This window comes from Candoia aspera, chromosome 2, assembly GCF_035149785.1.
Source record: "Candoia aspera isolate rCanAsp1 chromosome 2, rCanAsp1.hap2, whole genome shotgun sequence".
Lineage (NCBI taxonomy): Eukaryota > Metazoa > Chordata > Lepidosauria > Squamata > Boidae > Candoia > Candoia aspera.
In genome coordinates, this window is record NC_086154.1 from 132,600,938 (window position 1) to 132,623,695 (window position 22,758).

At 41.5% G+C, this 22,758-nt stretch overlaps 1 protein-coding gene across 2 annotated transcripts; it reads left to right on the plus strand.

Annotated features, from left to right (window-relative positions):
• The first annotated feature begins 788 nt into the window (after positions 1–788).
• Positions 789–22,389, plus strand: GLS2 (glutaminase 2). 2 transcript variants are annotated; one of them, XM_063293654.1, is made up of 18 exons: positions 789–1,106; positions 3,883–3,982; positions 5,949–6,070; positions 7,115–7,244; positions 8,630–8,709; positions 9,597–9,760; positions 11,624–11,682; positions 12,581–12,613; positions 13,199–13,257; positions 13,428–13,494; positions 13,658–13,708; positions 14,323–14,499; positions 15,638–15,769; positions 18,383–18,475; positions 19,604–19,665; positions 19,799–19,875; positions 21,072–21,135; positions 22,232–22,389. In XM_063293654.1, the coding sequence occupies exons 1-18, from the start codon at positions 904–906 to the stop codon at positions 22,386–22,388; spliced, it is 1,830 nt and encodes a 609-aa protein (XP_063149724.1). In that variant the 5' UTR covers positions 789–903; the 3' UTR covers position 22,389. The 2 variants fall into 2 exon arrangements, with proteins under 2 accessions (XP_063149724.1, XP_063149725.1); XM_063293655.1 differs by lacking the exon at positions 13,658–13,708.
• The last annotated feature ends 369 nt before the right edge of the window (positions 22,390–22,758 follow it).

Sequence of the window (22,758 nt, forward strand, 5' to 3'; positions counted from 1 at the left end):
AGGGTAGGGTTGCTTGTGTCACATGACCCCAGGAAAGTGTGTTAATTCCATAAACCACAGTTAAGATACTCATATTAGCATGTCTGCAAATACATATAAGAAAACCAGCATGGCATTGTGATTGAGGTGTTGGGTTAGAGGGAAAGAGTCAGGTTCCAGTCCTGCCTTAGGCACAGAAGCCATCTGGGTCATTTTGGGCCAATCATTCTCTCTCAACCCTAGACTGGGAAGATGAAAAAAATCGCTCTATGAACCCATACTGAACCAGCACGGTAGAGTGCAGTCCATAGCCTTCAGTGAAGAGGTTTTCAATCTGCTGTAGATTGGTTCAGGCTGACAATAATTTAAAAAAAACACACAGATGAACCTTTATATCTGTACATTTCAATCACAGGATCCCTACCAGGATCAAAATTAGCACTCCACTGATTATCCTCTAGCAAATCTAAGCACAGAAAAAAGGGACAACTGTAATACAAGGTGCTCCCTAGCATTTCTGGGACGAACGGTGGTAGTACTCTATCAGAAACAGCGAATACAAGACCAATTGAAGATGCCTGTCCCGCATATTCCCTCAAGTCACGGCTAGAGGCACTGCCTTAAGAGACCCAAGAAGCATCGTGTGCATCTTCCTACCTTACCTTTGGAGAAACCAATTAGACCCTGCAAAGACCCTTCCTCCCGCCATTCCTCATTGGTTTTATATGTTTCCTTAGAATTGTTGTGTTGCTGATTGGCTGGAGTCCCCTCCTCGCTCCTCCCTCCCCTTTTGGAAACCGCCGGCCGATGTTTTTCTTTTAAAGGGCCAGGAGGCCGCGGGGGGCGCAGCGTTGTTCTTCCGCGCCTCCTAGTAGCTTCAAGGTGGGCTCCTGTTCCGGAGACCTGAACGGATCGGCTGCAGCCATGGGCGCTCTCAGGATCGTGACCGGAGTGTGGCAGCCTCGGGAGATTCGACGCCACTGGAGAAGAGGGTCGTCGGGACGCGGTTGGGAGCTGGTCCTTCCTGTGGGCTTGGGCAGAGCCCGCTACTCCGCTGAAGGGAGAGAGGCGGTGATGAATGGCCGTCACCAGCAGCCGCAGCCGCCTCAACAGCGCCTCACTGACCAGTAAGGGAGGCGTGGGCCATCGCTTATCACGCTGTAGTTTGGGGATGTTAAACTGGGGTGTCTCTGGCCATTCCCAATGGCGAATGTGTAAGATCACGTTAATCCCAACCCCTGGCACCATTCAGGCTCTTTCTAGAGTGCAGCCCCTCGCTTGCACTAGTGAACTTTCTCTGCGTGGTAGATTCAGGGGTGCGAGCCCAGACTTTTTTCACATTGGCACCCACGGACAAATACTGCTTTCCTGCTATTCCAGCTTTATTTATTTGTTCAGTCACATCTTTGTTAGTAAATGAAGTAGAGAGCCAAAGGAGGTAGGGTTGAAAAGGAACACTTGCCCAGAGTATCAGCCTTTTAATTTTTTTTTTCATTCACTGATACTTTTTCTTTTTTTAATGCATCTGGAGCTTCACACTGCCTGTGCAGCCACAATCAGAGTTTTCCATCCGTCCAAGACACAAAAGAAATGTTAAGGTTTCAGACTAAATTATCTAAATATATGGAAGTCACTGACTTTTGGTTGGTGCCTGTTGATTTTTGGCATTTTCATGCTCTGTGTTTTTTTATGTTTATAGCCAGTGATACTTTTGGAGACACACTAAGCATCTTCACTTCTGCCAGTCTGAGGGGCAAGATCTGAGCCTGTTCCCAGCAGAAATGCTGGCTGCCATAGAAACATCCCCTCAACAGCAGAATTGCATTTAATCCAAAATTATGGAAAAGGAAAAACAAGCCGAGCCTTGATGCTACTTTCTGATCTAAAATATATTTGACATGGTTAATAATTTGGAGGAAAATTTTCCAGTGCATAAAATCTCCACTAAGTACTAAGTGATGGTGATTATGTTTCTGTAGGACGCATGATCTGATCGTAATTTGACACTGTAGGTCAGAACATAGAAAAAGATGTTTTATTTTTTGAGTGCATTTTTCTAACACTCAACAGCATTTGTAGTTGTTGGGAAATATTGGGGTTTTTTTACATAATACTTCTTTTGCCACTTCTTGTACAAGGCTACTATTCTTGGTATTTTAATTTTGTCTTTCTTTTTTAATATTTGATATGCAATTCAACATACAGGTACATGGATGTGTATTGAGTAGTATCCATGTTATCAATATTACAGTGGCTTGCTCCTTTCCTTTCCTGAGCCCATGCATTTCTGAAAATCATTTTAAATATGTGTTTTTTTAATTTCAAAGTTATTTATCTAGAAATTGAGTTTTTTTCTAGATTAATTTTATAGTAAATGTTTTCAGACCTCTTACAATTTCAGGTATGTGACATGAAAATAATTATAAATTTCAATATTCAATTTGAGTAGAATTGACACCATAATGTTCTTTTCCCCTGATTTTTGCATATTTTTTGTATATTAAATAAGATGCAGGACCTGAATGTGTTCCACAGTTATAGATAATGGTCAAATTAATGATACCAAGCACTTGTCAGAAATAAATTAATAAATATGGAGGGATGTAGGAAGATACAGACAATGGGCCACGTTGGTTGGTACCAAAGAATTATTAGAACATAACTTTGAATGGGATATAATGGATTTTTCAGGATTAAAAAGATACAGGGATACTTTTGAATTCACTTTTATGACTAAAAAGCAAAAGCCAATTTAGAGTTTTGTAGGTAGATGTCAAGCTCTGTGGGGCTGGCAGACTCAGGAAACAAAAACCACTTGGATTTTTTGAAATATCTTTATTGCTTGTATGGCAATATAACAGAATCTTAAAAGCCTAGTAGAATAATTCTTCTGTACAAGTTATATCTAGTGTAATTAAGGCAGAATTACTCTCTTTCTAATGCTTCCCCAGAATTCAAAGATCTCTTCTGTGCCAGCCCTATTTCCTCCTTTAACTGTCTTGCTGCCTCCTCTGTGTTCCCATGGCCCATCACAGTAGAGAGTATAAAGCTAAATAGCTATATTGGGAGAGTATCCCCAGCATTATTTCCAACCTTACACAGAAAATCCTGATTATGAGGCATTTCCATATTTGGAACAGCATAGAATCACAGAATGCCTGAGTCAGAAGGGTCCCGATAAGTCGTTACATAGTTCAACTTCACTGCAGGAATCCCCTAAACCAGGGGTCCCCAACTCTTTGGCTCATTGACCCCTTCATGAAGTTTCAGATTGTTCATCAACCCCCAAACATTTATTATATGAAAATAATTTAATAAATACTACTTTGACAAATAGTACTACAAATAATAACATCAACCCCTTGGATAGTTTCATCAACCCTTGGGGGTCAGTATTGACCTTTTTGGAGAACACTGCTCTAAACCATCCCTGATAGTTGTGTCTATCCAACTCCAGTGAGAGGAAATCCACTTTTCTTGTTGTCTGAGTACTGAGAAGCGAAACTGTGGGAGCTAATGAAGAGAATAAATTGAGTGTGGAATTATGTTTTCCTGTGGGGAAAATGTTTCCTGTCTCTCTTGGTAGCATGGCTTTAATTTGCCCATATTCTTTTCTTTCAGGAGATACTTCTTTTCCTAGGAATTAATTAATTTTTATATATAGGATCAAGGAGACCTATAGTAGTCCTCCTTTAGGCATGGAAGCTGGCTGGATGACTTTGATCCAGTCACATTTTCTAAGCCCTAGACTGGGAACATCTGATAACTGCACTGTACAAGCATGGTAGATTATGTTCTATAACCTTCAATGAAGAAGCCTACTTCCTGCTGTGGAATGATGGTGATGATGATGATGATGATGTTGATGATGATGATGGATATGTGACTCCCATCTCTCTTCAGGGACTTGTCAGTGAATGGGATGCTGCCACGTCTGAGTGATCTGCTCTTCTACACAATAGCTGAAGGACAGGAATGCATCTCTGTTCATAAATTTATCACTGTAAGATATGCCCTAAAGGGTGGCTAGGATTGTTTGGGTGGGAATGTTGGCTTGCCATCCTCATTTCTAATACAAATGAATCTTTTCCATGCAAATTTCCCTTTAATTTGGATGTGAAACTTGTAACTCCATTACCCTCCATTAATCTAAGAAATTGATGTTTTTCCTTGTACATTGCTAGTTGCATTTACATACATGCAGACACACTCTGCTCCTCACAATTGTGTGATTGCATTATATGATTGATAAAGTTTTTAAATCAGTTATTTTGGTAAATAGAAGAGAATGTTAGGTTCTGTTTACTAGACGAGAACAGAACAAGTATATTGGACATTAGGTAATCAGTGTTGTCAGAAACAGAATTCCTGTGAGGGGCAAAATATGTCTTCTGAGATGTTTCAAATGCCACATTTATTATGTTCTCCAGAGATGGTTAAACAAAAGAGTTTGGTCAGTGCTTCCTTTTCCCCCCCTAAAAAGTTAATACAAACATTCACCCTTCATAACAGATATGTTTCTATGTACTCTGAATTGTGCCCAAGCACAGGAGTATCTTGTGGGAAGCCATGTTCAACAGACTTGTTTAAAATGATTTAAAACATGTCTTTCAAATGGCTTAAAATGTTTTTATGCTCCATCTCTAGATTTATACAGGGAGATTATTCTTCAGCAGTGTATTGTAGATAGATGGAGAACCTCTATTGTAAAAACTTGCATTATTAGTACAATGCCTGTCTAGATTTTGTACAGTTATTTTGAAAATAATATAGATTTAAAAGAAATCAACAAGTCTGACAATATGAAGGTAACATAGAAATGCAAATGTGAAGACTAACATGTTTAACTTCCTCTTTAAAAAAATCATGTAAGTAGTAAAACAAATGGCAATGTATAATTGGACTTAAACTAGCATAGCTTTAAGAGGCCAGGGAGAACATCACTTCCCTGTCTTAACCTCTCTGGAGCAGATATTGCAGGTCCTACTATCTGGAAACAAGGTCTGGCACAGTCCCATGAACTCACTCTATCAAAGTCTTTATAAGCAACATTCAAATTGTTGCTGAACTACAGTTCCCAAATGCCCCAGCCAGTGTGGTCGGTCAGTGCTGAGGGATACTGGGAGTTGTTCCCTATCACTGATTTATATGATGGCAAAAGGATGGGCCTTTTTTCCATTTTCAGTGCTTCCAGGCAAAATATACGGGAGTGATATAAATAGCAGTTTATGAAGATGCCTAGAAAACCTACCCCAAAGAGTAATATTTTACCCACAATAAAACCCTAATCTGAATCTTTGATGCCTCACCTAATCCTAAATTATATACAGAAATGGCCTTTTCTGTGGGCCTTTTCATGAGATGAAGTGGGTAGAGCTTAGGGTGGTGTGCAATTCTTGTGAAGTGCCTCTCAAAGTGAGTGAGCATAGCAGTCCATTAGGAAATAGAATATATCTCACGGTTTGAAATGATAGAGCATCCAGTATGACATCAGACACTCAGAGATGGCCTTTGTGAAAGGAATTGTTGGAAGACTGTGGGCATCCTTTGTGAAGAGCCTTCTCTGCAATGCTACTGTCACAATTGCTACCCTGTACGAAAGAAGGATTAGAATGACATCTGCTATTCTAATACCTATAGAAATGTAGTAACTATGGGTCCTGTCTTATCTATAATACAATGTCATGCTACTTCACTGTCATGGTTAACATTTCTGGGTAATATCCATAATTTTTCATTGGAGATTCCAACTTCTTCTTAGCACTTAATTAGAGAGAGGTGCATACACCCCCTGAGAAACAGTATGTGGAAGTTCCACACATCCATTTGAGAGCATATGCATGCAAGTACCAAATTTTAATTAAGAATTTGCCCTTCATATCAATGCATTCTAAAGTACTGGGTAGAGCATCCAGTTCTAGCAACCCTAATCTTGCCATATATTCATCTATGACTTGTTTCTAATCCAGGCGTTACAACACACTGGCCTTTGGACTTCAGATCCGCGTCTTCGTGACTGTATGAATCTGATGCGGACAGCAACCCAAGGAGCTAGCAATGGAGGAACCCTGAGCCGAGAACTTTTTCAGAGGTAGGAATTATACTGAAGTGAGCCTGGTGATGTTGTAGCTGGCCCTTTGCAACTGGAACCCTGATCCTAATGTTTGTTTAACAAAGTATATCAGCTTCTGCAAGCAAATTCAGTTTCCATTGGTCATGTTGCACACACATTTTCCCCTATACCTACCACACCCCTGTTCTACAGAATTCCTTCTGTAGTCCTATTCTCACATACCCTCTTTGCATCTCTTCCTACTTGATTGTATCTCCTTCCCCTCAGCCCACCACAATTTTTCATAGCCTGAAAACATGAGAGCTGCCTTGGTTAGGCAGTATACATGCTAGAGTAGTTAAATTTGCATGTTCAGGAATAGCAGATATGTAACTAATAGGGGTAGCTTCAGAATGTTAAAAGAAATGTCCAACTATTTTGGAAAACCTCTAGCTTTTATTTGGATATGGTGAATTCCTACTCTATTCCTAACTTCTGGTTCAATGGTGGCTGCATTCAAACAACATACTAAGTTTTAATGTGATATTTTTCGGTTGGGCTCTCTGTTGGGTGAACCAGCCAGTGAAGTTTTGTAAGTAATGACCTTGTCCATGGTGTGAACCCAGCCAATTGTGGCTTAGCCAACAAACTACATCTGTGCAAACCATAGCACAGTGCAGTATAGAATTCAACTAATATATGGGAAAGAAAGGTTGATTCTGTGCCTTCTTTTTGCTCTAGGCTTCACATGAGGCAGCTAGAAATTGTAGGAGGTTATCTCAAAAAGAATTATAGAGGGAGATAGGAGAGGTGATAAATCAGTTAGCATTTAAAAGCTGGAAGCAAGCTTTTAAATTGGCTAACTTGTTAGGAATAGATGTTCAAAGTGCAAGAAAAGAGAAAACAAACATGCTTTTGAGTTGTTTGGTTGATGTTGTCAAGTCAGCTGCTTTTCAAGGCAAAGAAGGAAAAATGTAGACATTGCAGTTTTCATGTCTGCTTGCATCTGTATATAAGACATCCTACTTTCTTCCCAAATGCATGTAGCTCCATTCAATATTTCATGTATCACTTTGCTTCCAGGTGTGTGAGTAGCAATATAGTCCTCTTGACCCAGGCTTTCCGGAAGAAATTTGTCATCCCTGACTTCCAGGAGTTTACAACTCATGTGGAGCAAATCTTTGAGTGCACCAAAGGACTTCAGGGGGGCAAGGTAAAAAGATCTGATTGCACACAGCAGAGGGTAAATATATTATATATTACATTACATTACATTACATTACATTACATTATTATATACTTGGTAGTTTTTAAAATTGTTTTAGTCTATATTTTATATTGGAATTTTATTATATGGTTATTGTTTTATGTTGTAAACCGCCCAGAGTCCGAGATGGACGGTGACAAATTTGATTGATAAATAAATAAATAAGATTCCTCTGTCATCTTAAAAACAAATCTGTACAGAAACTGCTCAGTGCTGGGTAGAATATGAGAGTGGTGGATAAAGAGGTAGGGAGGTTGCCCGGCTGGCCTTAGAATCAAGGAGAGAGGTTGTCTTATTTAACCTGTGTGGGAAGAGGAAACTTGAATATCTCCCCTTAAGTACCCTTCTCCCTTGCTAAAATCCCTCCAAGACAGGCCAGAAAAAATTCAGCTTCATTACTTTCTGTGGCATCACTACCCACTAGAGAGTTTTTGGTGGCTCTCCAAAAAGTCGAAAATCTGAATGCCAGCCCGAGTTGTTAAGAAATTGCCCACCTATTGCTTTAAGCTATTGTTTCCAATCTTGGCCACTTTCAAATGACTTAAAATTCTGGGCATTCTCAGCAATGGCTATGCAGGTTCAGGAATTCGGCATGTTTAAAGTCCACACATCTGGAAGTGATCAAGGCTGGGAAACATCTCTGTATGCTATATAATAATTTGTTTGGCACAGACCCATATATGAGACATCAGTCGGTAAACCACAGTTTATTTTGTTTTATTTTTATTATATGCAAAAAAAGGCGGGGAGAATAAAATGAAAAAACACCTCCCCAGGAAGAGCCCACAGTGCACGCATCTCTTATTTACTGAACAAACCTAGTCTGAAATACATATTTGTCATACAATTAAATTAAAGAAGGGCAAGGGGGTGGTATTTTACCTAACAATAGAAAAAAATGGGAAGACAAGATGGCATGTGCCATGGGACACCTGATGATAGAATGCTTGCTCAGATATAGAATCGGGGATTTGCTCTTTAAACTACTGGCTGAGATTTGATATTCTCCCAGACTTATATCTTTGTAAACTTTACAGAATTTAACACCCAGGCACTAATGCTCCCCTCGCTATTTTATACCATAATAAAATAAAACAACAAATGCACGTGGCATTCTAGGGTGTCTTCCTCTGCGGGTGGCTTTGTTCATTTGCGTACTTGTGAAGGCTGCTTCTCTGAGTTCCAGCTTAATCTCCCAACCCCACTGGTGTAGAACAGAGAGCACAGGGACCTTCTTCTTCTTCTGCCCTCAATTGGATGGGCTGTAAATGGTTCGTGGCCCCTCCCTAGGGCTCACCCCACACCTCAACACATGTTCTTTCCTTTTATAGGTAGCAAATTACATTCCACAAATGGCCAAGTGTAGTCCAGACATCTGGGGTGTATCTCTCTGCACAGTGGACGGACAAAGGTGTGTACAAGGAATTTGGATGCAAAAAAAAAGGGGCAGGGGCCTGAATATTATGGGATAGGAAAACTAAAGAATGTGACAGAGACATTCTGCTTGGCTCTGCTGAGTGCATGTTCAGTATTGGGAGCAGGCCACTACGCTGCACTCCAGACCAAGGCTCCGTGCCATGCAGACCAGAGATGATCAGGAAATTATACTTAGCATTGAAGAGCCTCCTTTGGTTTGTGGTCCAGTTAGATGGGGGATGGGATTGTAATGGTCCTGGACAGGAGCAGTCTGTTTGGCTATAAGCCCAGCTACTTAAGCAACCATGGTTTATCAAATGATAGCTTTGTGTGATCCAGACTTTGTGCCTGTTGTGGCATGAACTATCCAGGCATATACTCCTGCCTACCTCTTCATCACCATGCTGATGTTGGCCTTTCAGACAGAAGGGGTGATCAAAGGAGGGAATAGAGGGTGCTCCCAATATTTTGTGATTGGCCACACCCCCTGCAGCAAGTTGTGGTTGCACACAAGAACACCTTTTCAATCCTCCACATGTACCCTTGGCTCCCCAAATGTTGGAGACTCTGAATTACGGACCCCACTGTGCCCTTAAGTGTCTCATACTGGGGACTTGGGAGATTGACTGAAGTTCAGAGGTCATGCAAGTCCTTCACATGCAGGAATCCCTTGGTTTGGCATCCTGTCAGAAATTCTGAAGAGTCTCTGCTAGTCAATTGGCAGTATAAAACCAGAAGAATCGGTGGTCCAGCTCTGGATAAGACAGTTTCCAGTGTTTTTGGAACAGCATTCCAACCTTTGCCCAAATGTCAGGTCACCATGTCATTTGCCATTGGGTTACAGAAGGGGTAGCATCATTTCTCTCCCCGCATCTCCCCTAGGCATTCCATGGGCCACACCAAGACTCCCTTCTGTCTGCAGTCGTGTGTCAAGCCCTTAAAATATGCTGTTGCTGTCAGTGAACTGGGCACTGAGAGAGTCCATCAATATGTGGGCAAAGAGCCCAGTGGGCTGCGTTACGACAAACTCTCTCTCAACGAAGAAGGTGAGTAGTGGACAGGAGACCCCGTGTGCTGAGGGATAGGAGACCAAGGTTTAAATCTTTACACACCCAGTTGTAAAACAGGTGCTATCCTTTGTCAGCCCCCTTGAGTCACTTAAAACCATACTGTGTGAATGAGACCATTCCAGCTGCATTGGAAACATATATACCTCCAGCCAGTATCTGAGCCAGGGTGCAACTTCTGTTGAGTGACAGACCAAGGTTTGCTGCTGTGTAATGTGTGTATGAAACACTTGTTTTAACCTGGCAGGATGGTAACAGTGTACAAGCACCTGACGTATTGAAAGATGATGTTGAAATGCTAGTCGTAAAATATTTCCACTTTCCCTATTAATATCCTCATGGAAAGTAAGAAGGAGGGCTTTTCTCTGAATCTTCATCTGTCCCATTAAGACTTTTCTTCTTTCAATCCCCTTTAAATTCCTTGCAAAATTGAGGCAGATCTTCCCACAGAAACACGTATGATTGTAAGGGGGGAATGAGAGCTGCTTACCAACGTCTTAACTTCATTTTTCTGAGTGTTTGATCATTCAGTAGATGTTTTACAGTCTATTGTCTTTAGTTCATTGGTCCTATTTTTCTTTATTTTGGCTTGGGAAATGTGTATATTAAGTGAATGGTACTTAATGAACCTGTGAAAAAGTATGCATCCTTCATTAAAGTAATTAATTTAATTTAAATTTAAGTTAAGGCACCAGGTTAGAAACCAGGAGACTGGGAGTTCTAGTCCTGCCTTAGGCATGAAAGCCGGCTGGGTGACCTTGGGCCAGTCCCTCTCTCTCAGCCCAGCTCACCTCACAGGGCTGTTGCTGTGGGGAAAAGAGGAGGAGGAATGAGTATTAGGTGTGTTCGCCACTTTGAGTTATTTATAAAAATAATAAAGGCAGGATAAAAAAGTCTAAAAAAAAATTGTGGATTTTTTTTCTCCTTCAGTAAAGCCTCCATAATTTGAAATAAAGCCATAGCATATAAAGAGACAATTATTTATGGTTACATGGAAACTGAAAACAGTAGTTTATATTATACTGTTAACAAGGCTATAGCAGCCTTCCTCAGCTCAGAGGTTCTGCAGATCAGTGGCTTCTGTTGTTCCTAAAATGCTCAGCCAGAAAAATTGGTCAATGCTGGATGAGGATTTTGAGAATTGTGGTTCCATCATAAACCTCTTGGTTGGGAGTGTCCTTTTCTTTTTTTTTCTTTTTGTTTGTTATTTAAAATTAAGGTGAATCTCATAAACTGTGCAAGATCTCTGCAAGATCTATTTGTCTTGCTGCCATCATAATACCCTGTTCAGGTTTAGAAATTCTCTTTTTCTTTTCTTAGATTTATAAGGCTGCCAAATTGAAAAGACTCCAGGCAGCTTTATTTCTCCTTTATTTCTGAAGTAACATGACTAAACGGAACGTGGGGGAAGATACGGGACAGCCTGGTTACTTGGTTAACTTCAAAGCAGAGAGATGGATGGACTTTCATTAAATAACTTTAAATGGTTCATAAACAAGTTAACTTGATTCTACAGTATAGTTATAGCCAGTCAATACTTGCTTACCCTGGCACTAACCCTATCTCCCTGACTGATTGAGGTTTTCCAGGGCTAAAACTCAGCCTCCCTCAGATTTGTCTGTCCACCTAAACCTCCCAAATCCATCATTCCTCATTCCCTCCTCTCTAGAATGTAAACGGAAAGGAGGTGCCCTGTATGGCCATGCTTTGATTGGCAGTTCCACCTCCCAACCAACACAGATTCCACCATATTGGGAAGGCCAGCGAGTTAGAGAAACCTTAGAGGAGGAGGAGGGTGCAGAACTCAAGGGATCCCTTTTTAATCAATTCCTTTGCATTCAGGGATTCCACACAACCCTATGGTGAATGCAGGGGCCATTGTGGTCAGCTCTCTTATCAAGGTAAGGTTTCTTCTGCTACAGAACTGGTATCAGACATGGGCTGGAGTCACCCAGCACTGGGTAGTATAATATAGTTCGGATTAAGAACAGCATACCTCTGGGCTCACTTCACAAATCACTGTAATGTGGTTTTTTTGGTTTTGGCTGAGCATGCAGCTCGAGCCCACTAGCTACTGTGTTTGGTAAACTATGATTTATGACTTAGTTTCCTGTGTGAATAACCCCCACTGGTACATAAGGGGAAGTATACGAGATGCAAAGTCTTACGTTGCAATGCATGTTTCATCACTCCTCCCACCCCACCTCCCTGGACATGCCTACAAATAATTTCTTGGTTCATGTGCCCCTTGTTTCCAAGTCAGAAACAACATTTGGGCTATTCTGTAAAGATCAGCTTTGATGTCATCTTACAATGGTTCTGATTTGTGTTCAGGGTGCGGGATCAGAGAATTTTGGTTTGTTTGCTGCGTTCCAGTCATGGCTGCTATTACCAACAGGCTATAACATGCCATTGCTACAATGATCTTCCTGGTATGGCTTTCTTCCTTAGTCAGACTTACAGCTTTCCTGCTCTCTCAGCTATGGCCAAAGTTGAAGGATCCCTTGTTTCACGTGGCAGATGCATATGGAGCTCAAGCCTCTTTTCATCTACCCAGAATTCTCTCAAAGATAAAATATTCCTCCATTCTTCTGTCCTACATAAGATAGAAGTTCTACACAAGATTTCATGGCTGTTCTATCCATGTTGAGACCTGATCTGGGATCCCAGTAGTTGTCTCAACTAGAAGTTTTAGAGAACGCTGCTAAACTTATAATGTGTTTCCAAACTTTCTAACAACTTCAGTATCCTTGATGGTTATATTTGTCATGATTAAACTTTTTTTTTCTTCTTCATCAGATGGGCTGCAATAAAGCAGAGAAGTTTGACTACGTGAGTGTGACCTTTTCTTCCCTGATGGAAAACTCCACGGTGCCCTTTCTCAGGGTTGAGGGATTGGGTTGGAGGAAAAATTGATTCTCTGGCAACACTGGCTGATCAAGCCATTTATCTTGCAATGCAATCCTGACATTTGATTTAGTCTTTTGTTTCAAAATCCCTTAGAAAATTTAGTGATGAAGCGTGAGAAACTTGCAGAACACAAGGGCATGCTTTCTAAATGGCAAAGTGACAAGCAGCATTTCTGATAGGTTCAGTTAGGACAAGGATTGGCAAGCTGTGGCCCGCAGGAGCATTCAGTCCTCCAGCGTCCCTTTTGCAATCCCAGGGCGTACCTCAAATGGGTAGGATCCACATTTTCAAGTTGCTTCGTTTTTTTCCCCTTATTTTTACTTTTTTGAGGGGTGGGTGATAAGGGGCAAAATGGGTGCCAGATTGTAACATGAAGTCAAAAATACTGTTGTTAGGCATACAAATAAATGACTGGCAAGAGAAAAAGAAAGATGAGCTGAGGGAAGACTAGAAAGAGCTGGATCAGAAAGAGATCCCTTCCAGATGCAGCTTTTGCTTCTGTCCCAGGTGGTGGATTATTTGAAGAGGATGGCTGGGAACGAATATGTGGGATTCAGCAATACCACGTAAGGCACCCCTCTGTGTCTGTGTGTGTGTAGAGTCACTTCTACTTCCATAAGAGGTGCTAATGGGTTTGTTCCTTGAGTACCTGTCAGGTTTCATCTGAATGATAGTTCTCCAAAAGTGAACATCCAGAGGTGGGGAGGAATGAGGGTTTGTACATGCTTCTTTGCAGGTTTCAGTCGGAGAAAGAAACAGGAGATCGGAATTATGCCATTGGCTACTATCTCAAAGACAAAAAGGTAACAAGGGAAGCGGGGAGAGAGACCCTGTGCTTTCTAGCAGACCAGGATAAGTATAGTCTTGTTCATTGAAGGAACTCCCCCCCACACACACACCTCCCAGGGGAGATCCACTGTGCCGAGGTCTGACGCAGCTTTATTCTCTTTGGTCCCGACTTGGCAGTGCTTTCCGCGTGGGGTGGACATGATGGCAGCTCTTGACTTGTACTACCAGGTAAGTTGCATTTTGAATGGCAGCTAGGCTGGAGGTCTGGGTCCAAAACAATCCTTTTGGGTTTCAGAGGGTTAGACCCAGAGAAATAATCCATTTCAGGATGAATAATCAAGCTTTTTATTTTTAAAGTAAATATTACAGGGCTGGATTGGAGTTTGGTGCCTTGCGGCATTTTTTTCCCCCTTCCAAATCTATTCCTCTAGATTAGTATCCCCCAGGCCAGTGTCTGCAAGATGCATTGTGCTATAATCACCACCATCCTCAGCTAGCAGATCCTTGGGCCTGGCAGTTTACATTGATGCATATGGTAGGCATCAGGTCAAAGAGGTTGATTCTGGATATTTAGCCAGCACCCTATTCTTTATTCCTGTATATGCTACTCTCTGTGTAAGAGAGACCCTCACACAGGAAGAATTCACATAGGCAATCCTTCATTTTTCAAGAAATATCGTATCAGATGCTTTCTCTGTGTTAAGTCAGCTCTGTGTATAGATCCTGAATTTCCACCCCAAGCAGAGGTTAGGAACCATTTCTAGGTTTCTTACTATGATGTTATAATTAATCAATCTTCTTTTAACCTTCTTCCCCGCCCCCCCGCCCCCGCGCTTACGAAGCTCTGTTCTGTCGAAGTGACTTGTGAATCTGGCAGTGTCATGGCAGCCACACTTGCCAATGGTGGTATCTGCCCTATCACAGGCGAGTGTGTCCTCAGTGACGAAGCCATCCGCAACACCCTTAGCCTCATGCACTCTTGTGGCATGTATGACTTCTCGGGGCAGTTTGCCTTCCATGTAAGTTTCTGCTCTGTTTTGGGTGGGTTGGAAGGAGAAATAGCAGTGAGCAGCCAGAAAGGACTATTTTCATGACAGCTGATCTCAGTGGGAACTCTCTTCTGAAGGACTGTTGAAATGGTCAGATGAATCAGGTGCTGCTGAGGATCACACAAGCAAAGAAATACCATATCTGTGAACAGGAAATGGAGCAGAATCAGCACTTTTGCAAGCTCATGTTGGGGCCTATGCCTTGGGCTAAGCCTTGGCTTGCTTCATCTAATGAATTACAATTGCCTGGGCTCAAATGACATAGTCAACTAAAACCAAATAAGTGACATTATGTCATAGTGAACCAGATCTAGGCAGCCTGTACCAGCTGCCTCACACTATAATTTGGCTCACACAGATGTTCAAGATAACCAGGAGATGGTTCGGTTTTGTCTGGAGAGGCTTGTGTTCATGCTGGAGACCTGTGCTCAGAGGAAGACACTTGCTGCTGTAAAGTGCTGAGGCCTGAGATGCCCTAGGATACCTCTTGGCTTGTGTATTACAAGTGCTGATCTCAGCCCATGTTCTGACAGTAGTATGCTGGCATTCTCTGGCAAAATATAGGGCACTTCTCAGATTTATGCAATGCAATCTCCTCTCCTGGGTACTCGTTTCTGAAAGATAAGTAGCATCTTTCCACTCTCCTCGTCATCTCCTAAGACTTGCATGAAGCTTTGCAAAAGAGGGACAACCAGAAAGGCACCATCCTTAAAAACGGGTGCGTGTGTAGTGGACCAGAATTGTGGTTACTTATACACAGATCCACTCCTGCTTTCAGAAATGCTTCTCTCTAGTGCTATTTTCCTACTCCATCTGCATGGTAATAGCCACTAGTTTCATTTTCCCAGCACAGCACAGCCCAGCATGAAATGTAATTTTGCACTAGGCAAAGCCTAATTTACACCTGCATAGAACTTCCAGAATTAATCATACAACTGGGATATACTGCAAATTGGGCCTCTACTTTGCCTTTTGCAGGGATCAACTTTATCTCTTCTTTGTCCCTCAGTTATACTTACATGGTTTAACACTGAATTTTGAAGAGTTTGGGGATACTTAAAATGTGATTCACTGTACCCTTCATGTAAACTCTCTTCCTCACTTCCAGGTTGGTCTTCCTGCCAAATCTGCAGTCTCTGGGGCCATCCTGCTGGTGGTGCCCAATGTTATGGGAGTGATGTGTCTATCGCCCCCTCTGGATAAAGCTGGGAACAGCACAAGAGGAATTGGGTTTTGTCAGGCAAGTTTCATAAAACTATAGACACAATAGGGTGGGCCATTTTAAAAGAGCCGGTGAGAGCCATGGTGTGGAATGGTGACAGAACTGGGTATATTGGTGGGCAAAGCCACTCTCCCAGTCTCCATTTCTTATGAGTAATACTATAATAAATATAGAAATGTAAAAGCTTTCTCCACATTACATGAAGGATAATCTGAAAAAAATGACAACATAAGTGATGTATTTGTGGCGTTTATGGACTATATTTTATGTCATAACCATGAAAACCTACCATGATTAACATCTGCAAGAAAATACAAATATGTTTACCATGAAGCACTTACGCGTGTACGGTTTTCAGATGCAAACATCTGAAGGGAAAATAGGAAGAGCTGAAGTCCCAAGCTTCTTGTATGTCAAATCTCCATCAAACTACTTGTTTCTCCCTTGTGGGAGATCCAAATGTATTTTGTGTTTAATTTTTAGAAAGGATTGTGTTGGTAATCAAGTTGGTGTTGATTCTTAGTAACTGCATAATAGACCTTCTCCAGGATGATCTGTCCCCAACTTGGCCCTTTAGATTTTCCAGTGATGGACTTGATTTCATCGCTGTGAAATCAAGTCCATCAACCTTGCTATTGGGTGTCTTTTCTTTTCTTCCACTTTTCCCAGCATCTTGGATTTCTCAAGGGAACTAAGTCTTTGCATAATCTATCCAAAATATGGTAAGTTGAGCCTCAGATGAGAACTCTGCATTGATTTGGTCTATGATCCATTTGTTTGTTGGCTATCCATGGTATTCTCAGTTTTGTCCAACACCAAAGTTCAAAAGTGTCAATATTCTTTCTATCCTGCTTCTTCAAAGTCTGACTTTTGTTTCCATAGACTGCCACAGGGAAAACAATTACCTGCACGATTCTGATCTTTATAAGTATAGACACATTGTGGCATCTGAATATCTTTTCCAAGGCTTTAATTTCTATCCCACCAAATGCTAGTCTGTGGCTTATTTCTTGACTGCTGGTTCCTTTACTATTGATAGTTGATCCTAAAAGGCAGAAGCTATCTGTCTAGAGTTAGTGTGAAGGTTGGTTGCTGTACTTGTTAATAGTTTAGTCTTCGTTATAATTAATCCAATTTTTCCTTGTGCTCCTTGATTTTCATTACTAGATCTTCTTTATCACTTGCATTTTCAGCTACCAGAGTAGTGTAATCAACGTAGTGCAGGTTATTGAAGTTTCTTCTTCCAATCTTTAAACCACTCTCTTCTCCTTCCAATCCAGCCTCTCTCATTTTGTATTCAGCATATAGGGTGAATATGGAGGACAGAGTCTACAACTTGGTTTCCTTTCTTTACCAACCTGGAGCCAGTTTGTTTTGCCATGTTCTGTCTGGACTGTGGTTTTCAGTCCTGTATATAGGTTTCACGTGAGGATAGTGAGATGATTTGGGATTCCATTTTCCTAAGGACATTCTACAGGTTGCCATGGTTGATGGTATAAAAAGCCTTTCTGTAATCAGTGAAGCACATATTGACTTCTTTCTGATATTCTTTGGATTTTTAGATTTTCCAGCATGCCTCAGCAGTATTGCCTCTTGATTCTTGGGTTTTTCCAGCATGCCTCAGCAGTATTGCCTCTTGATTCTTGGGTTTTTCTAAAATGAACTTGAACATCTGGCATTCCCCTTACCACAAGGGGTTCTAATCAGCATTGGATGATTCTGAGCATTATTTTGCTAGTGTCCTAACCAGGAAACACACTGAGACATGGAACTGGTCTCTAATATTTATTGCTAGTACTTAACAGGAATCCTAACAAACTGAAGAAGCGTGGGGAAAACCCAGTCATATAACCCCCAAGGGTTAAGGTGGTCCCGATCTGTGTCTCTTTGAATGGCTGAACAATTCATCAGTGCTACGCATGTGCTTGACAGTCTGGATGGGAGCCCCCTGCTCGCCATCCTTACTCATGACATCTAGCATGCGAAGTTAAGGACAGTAGTTTGCACATTTTGTTAAGAGTTCTTCCTTTGGCATTGGTATTGGACAACTGACCTCTTCCAATCTGTTGACTAGGGTTGCATTCTTCAGATTTGCTGGCATAGTTTGGTTACAACTGTTACCGATTATTTTGTTGTTTGCCATATTTCTGCAGCTATCTAATTACTGTAGTCTTCAGACTTGGTAATGACCAGAATTCTGATCTAACTTCATCTTCTAGTACTAGAGGTTCTTGTAAGTAGGGAATATCTTCTAAGGCAGTGGTTCTTCAGCTGTTTGACCCAATTATCCCTTTTCCTGATCTCAAATGTCATTACTCTCACACACACAAAAACCAGACCGTTGTTTTACACAAGCATTTTGGCAGTGGGAGTTCCAAACTGGAACATCAAATTGTTTTATTACTCCAAGGATATGTCCAAATTAACCTCTCGGAGGTAAATACCCCCAGTTTAACAACCACTCTTCTGTGGTATCTTGGATGTTGACATCTCTTCTGTACAAAATTTTGATATACTCCTTCCATCTTCTTTGAATCAATTACTAGGAAGCATTACAGGATCCATTTTATGACTTTCCATTTGTGTCCCCTTTTGATTCTTATTCTTGCCTTTTGACTGTCATTTCTCCAGGAATTGGTGTCTCTCTTCAATTTCCACAACTATGACAACTTACTGCACTGTACCCGCAAGATGGACCCACGCCGTGAAGGAGATGAAGTGAGGGTAAGAAACCAAGGGTCCTCGTGATGGAAAGATACTACAGATTTAAATGGAGGGTGGGAGAAAAACTCAGAGGACTTGGAGTGTTAGGATAGTAGAGGTAGGTGAATGGCCCAGGGCTTAGGATGCATAAAAGAGAGAGGAGGTTTTATCAAGAAACTGGTGGACCTGAAATCCTAGAGAGCACAGGGTAAAGGTTGCTAGCCTAATAAGAAAGGGGAGGTGCTCAATTCAGGAAGACTGTACAGTAGTTGGAAACAAGGGAGATCTTTGCCTGCTTGGTTTCAAGAATGTACTCATTCATTCATTCATTCGTGCATTCAGTGTATATGGCCACCCACTCCTGTACAACTTTGGGGGGCTATAATTAAATATGAAAATTAAAAAGAGAAAACATATTGTGCCTGGGTTATAACAATCTAACACAAGATAAACAAGACAGTCTCAGCTAACAACGTATCCCAATATTAATTATCTAAAATATTTATGAATATTTAACTGCCCTCTGCCCAAAGGATCTCGTGGCAGATTGTGTATAGCTACTGTCTACTCAGTCTGTTGGGAAAGCAGCTACAGTTCTCTATATACATCAGTAAAATTCAGGAGGTTTAAGGGGGAAAGTAGCCCAGCCAACTGTGGCTCTTGACACCAGAAAGGTGTACTTCTCAACCTGTGAACAGTTGCCTCCCCACAGTCGAGATCAGAAATGGGCTTTCTGTGGTCTCTGGAGAATTAGAGTGCAGTCTGCTCTGGATGCCAGCTATAGCTCTGATTTGTCACCCTTGCTGTGCTCTTGCTGCTACAAATAGGCTGGAGAAGTGGGTGCGCAGGGATGCCTTTCCGTCCTCAATCTAGTCGCCCCAACAGTCAGTGGTATACGGGGGAACTGTGAGGAAACAACTCAACAACCAGCACTGCCTGAAGCTCTCAAGATCTACAAAGATCTTTCCCTCCATTCTAGCCTGTTAGAGACTTATTTTATCTATATTCTAACCCAATCATGGAAGACTTTTGCCTAGGGGTATATATTTGCAGTATTTCATTATGAGAGTTCTTAAAAGCCTCCAAAATCATGAAGATTAGCCATTGTAAGCCAGATATACTGAATATATTTCACTTCATATTTTTCAGAACAAAACTGTTGTGAATCTGCTGTTTGCTGCCCACAGTGGAGATATGTCTGCTCTTCGGAGGTATGACTTTACTCATCCAGGGAAAAATGGTGCTGGGGAGAGATTTCCAAGAAATGGCATTCAGAAGCAAATCTGAGTATGACTGAAACTTCCTGCCACGACATTTGACTCTGTCCCCTTGGCTTCCTTCTAGATTTGCTCTGTCAGCTATGGACATGGAACAGAAAGACTATGATTCCCGCACAGCCTTGCATGTTGCTGCAGCTGAAGGTATTACGCTCAGGATGCAAACGTGCCATGATTTCTAGACACCAGCTCTAAATCCACATTTGCATCTGCAGGCTTGCAGAGTTTAAACACCTACCAGACCTTCTGTGATTGGTGTCTCACTGGGCTTCATCTCTAACAAGAATCGGCGGGTTGTGAAAGGAAGGCAGTGCTGGTATTCATAATAAGTTCAGTATAACATTGTTCCGACACCATTCCCAAGTGTGCTCTTTAAGACAATAAGCCATCACAAAAGCCAGGGTATTGGATCTGGGGGAAGGAGACCGTTTTATGAAAAGTATCTGTAAAAGGTGAAAAGTATCTAGTGCGAGGCGAACACCAGGCTGTCACTTCTATCAGTTCGGGGAACTTCCCCATGTTTAGATCTCTCTAGAAGTCCAAAGCAATTTCAGGTGTTAGAGAGGAAATTCTGTGTGCTGCCAGGCCTTTATTATGCAATTGCTTTGCCTCAAGCGGATCTCATCATCTCTGTTGGTGTCCCTTCCCTGTCTTCTCCTACCACCAAACAAAACAAGAAAGAAAAGATGAAATAACTGTTCAGTGCCATTTGACTGGGACTCCTGGAAGCTCGACACTTACACCTCCAACTGCAAATTGTACTCAGATTTGCAAGACTTTTATTAAGCAAGTTTAAATACTGTAATATTTCTGTCTCCAGGCTGGATAAATTTTCCCAGACATTGATATACTAAAAGGGGGGCTTCTTTTAAAGAGTTTTAAAAGTAAAGGGTTAAATAAATCATGCTGCCTCACCTCCAAAATAAAAAAGCTCACTTTTACAGCAAGCATAGGACCTCTAATTGCACAATCACAATAATTTCCCCAAAATACATTTCCCAAGAGATGGTGTAAGCATGCTGGAAAAAATATATGTATCAGAATAACTCTTGACTTGTCAATTCTCCTGGACTGTGGTGGTGAAACACCAACAGATTATTTGGAAATCTGCATCCTACAGTGAGAGGTTACATAGCTGAACCACAAACACACTCTTTCCGTCCATGAAATTGCTACTGTGAGGAAGTGACATGCTTGGTAATCCCCTCTCTGCAGTCCTGCTCCTTGAAGAGCTCTGTAGACTAGGTTGCATTCAGCCTGATCTGTTGGGAATGGTTCAGAAGCTTGTCTTTGGGAACAGGCAGGAAGAGCCTCTTTTTGAACTGTTTGATTCTCCACAGGACACCTGGAGGTTGTGAAGTTTCTGATGGAGGCCTGCAAAGTCAATCCTTTCGTCCAGGACAGGTGAGAAACAAATGGGCTGACAGTTACAGAGACAAGATCTTGCTTTTTACTTACAGAATTGTAAAATCGTAGACCCACTTCTTCCTGTGTAAGCTAAAGACAGGGACCTTATTTTGGCGTAAGGAACTGTTTCTAGCAGCAACTGCTTCTAATATACTTCCTCTTTCTCTGCCTAGCACTCCCTGATCAAGTCAGTATTGTGATACCTGTTACTCAAGAGGTTTGAGCACTCATAACCTGTATTAGGACCAGTTGGCCTCTGCTGGAACAGAACTGTGGACAAAATAAAGCTTGGTCTGATCCAGCATGACTATTGTAACATCCATGCATACCTAAAGGCCTCAACTATAAGCGAGCTTCTTTCTCCTTTAGTTGTAAGAAAAGGATGCATTACAGTTGGTGATCTGGAGTAGAGAAAAGATAGGTTCATATAATGCTAAACTTAGTGTATTTTGTTGTTTCAATTTAGCATGCTCCATAAATTCAGAGTGTTGGGCAGTTTCTATATTCTTCCCTGGAATATCAAGAATTGCCATTAACAGTACAAAAGCTGTCAGATGACTTGTCCCAATAAAGTTCACCATAACTTTGGGGAAATGCTATCACTTGACAGATCATGCTCTTTGGAGAAAGATTTTCATCGAATCAGATTGCCTAGGGAGAAGTTGCATTCTCCTGGCACATGCAATATGATTTGATACCCCAGAACCACATAGCCCTACTTGTTTTATAGACACCCTTCTCTAGTAACTTTTGTCTGTAACATAATAATTTGGGGAGCCCATATAAACTGTCCTAATTTTAAGCCAATACGGATATTTGATCCACAAATACTTACTTTTGATCTGCTTAGTTGAGAACATAGTGATTCAAGCCTTCAGTAGCTCTTCATCACCTAGAACAGTCTTCTCCATTCTGGCATCCTCAGCATACCGTATGCTGGAAATGCAATTCCCAGGATTCTTAATCATGATGGCCTTTGGCTAGAAATTGTTAAGAGCTATAGCCTCGAAACACTGGAGGGCATCAGGTTGAGAAAAGCTGCTCTTGATAGACAGCAGCTATACACATCTTCATAAAGTTGCCTTCTCTGCAGGTGGGGAAACATTGCCTTGGATGATGCCATCCAGTTTCATCACCTGGAAGTGGTGAAGTTGCTCAAGGATTATCAAGAAAACTACGTATTGGGGTCCGGACAGGCCAAGGAAGCAGCTGAAGACCTCTCCAAGGAGAATTTGGAAAGTATGGTGTGAGAATGGTAGTTTCTATATTTGCTTTATTTTCCGTTTTTACTAGTTGATTGTTCTCACTTCTTACCAGTAAACATGCTACTGGTAAGGACTTGAAGAAGAGAGACACAGAAAGAGAGAACTACATTCTCCTCATTCCAAACTCCTCCATCCTGTTGAGCAATGTGGAGTTGTATTTTTCCATAACAGTCTTGTACAAGAGACACTCCCTGGTGAACTCTGCATGAGAGCTCAGTACTCCCCTTTGACAGCACAAGTAAACTTGATAAAACCCTCAGAAGCTGAGTTAGTAACTTTTGGTGAGAGATGAATGTTAGCTACAGAAAAAGGAGGGGAAAAAATGCTCAGCTACCATTTTGGGTTGCCTGACAAT

Bases quoted from the DNA above. Each gene is read 5' to 3' on its own strand.
- GLS2 (XM_063293654.1), top strand. From the start codon at position 904: ATGGGCGCTCTCAGGATCGTGACCGGAGTGTGGCAGCCTCGGGAGATT. The intron at 3,983-5,948 runs GTAAGATATGCC...TTTCTAATCCAG, and splicing joins CTGTTCATAAATTTATCACT to GCGTTACAACACACTGGCCT. The intron at 21,136-22,231 runs GTGAGAAACAAA...CCTTCTCTGCAG, and splicing joins AATCCTTTCGTCCAGGACAG to GTGGGGAAACATTGCCTTGG.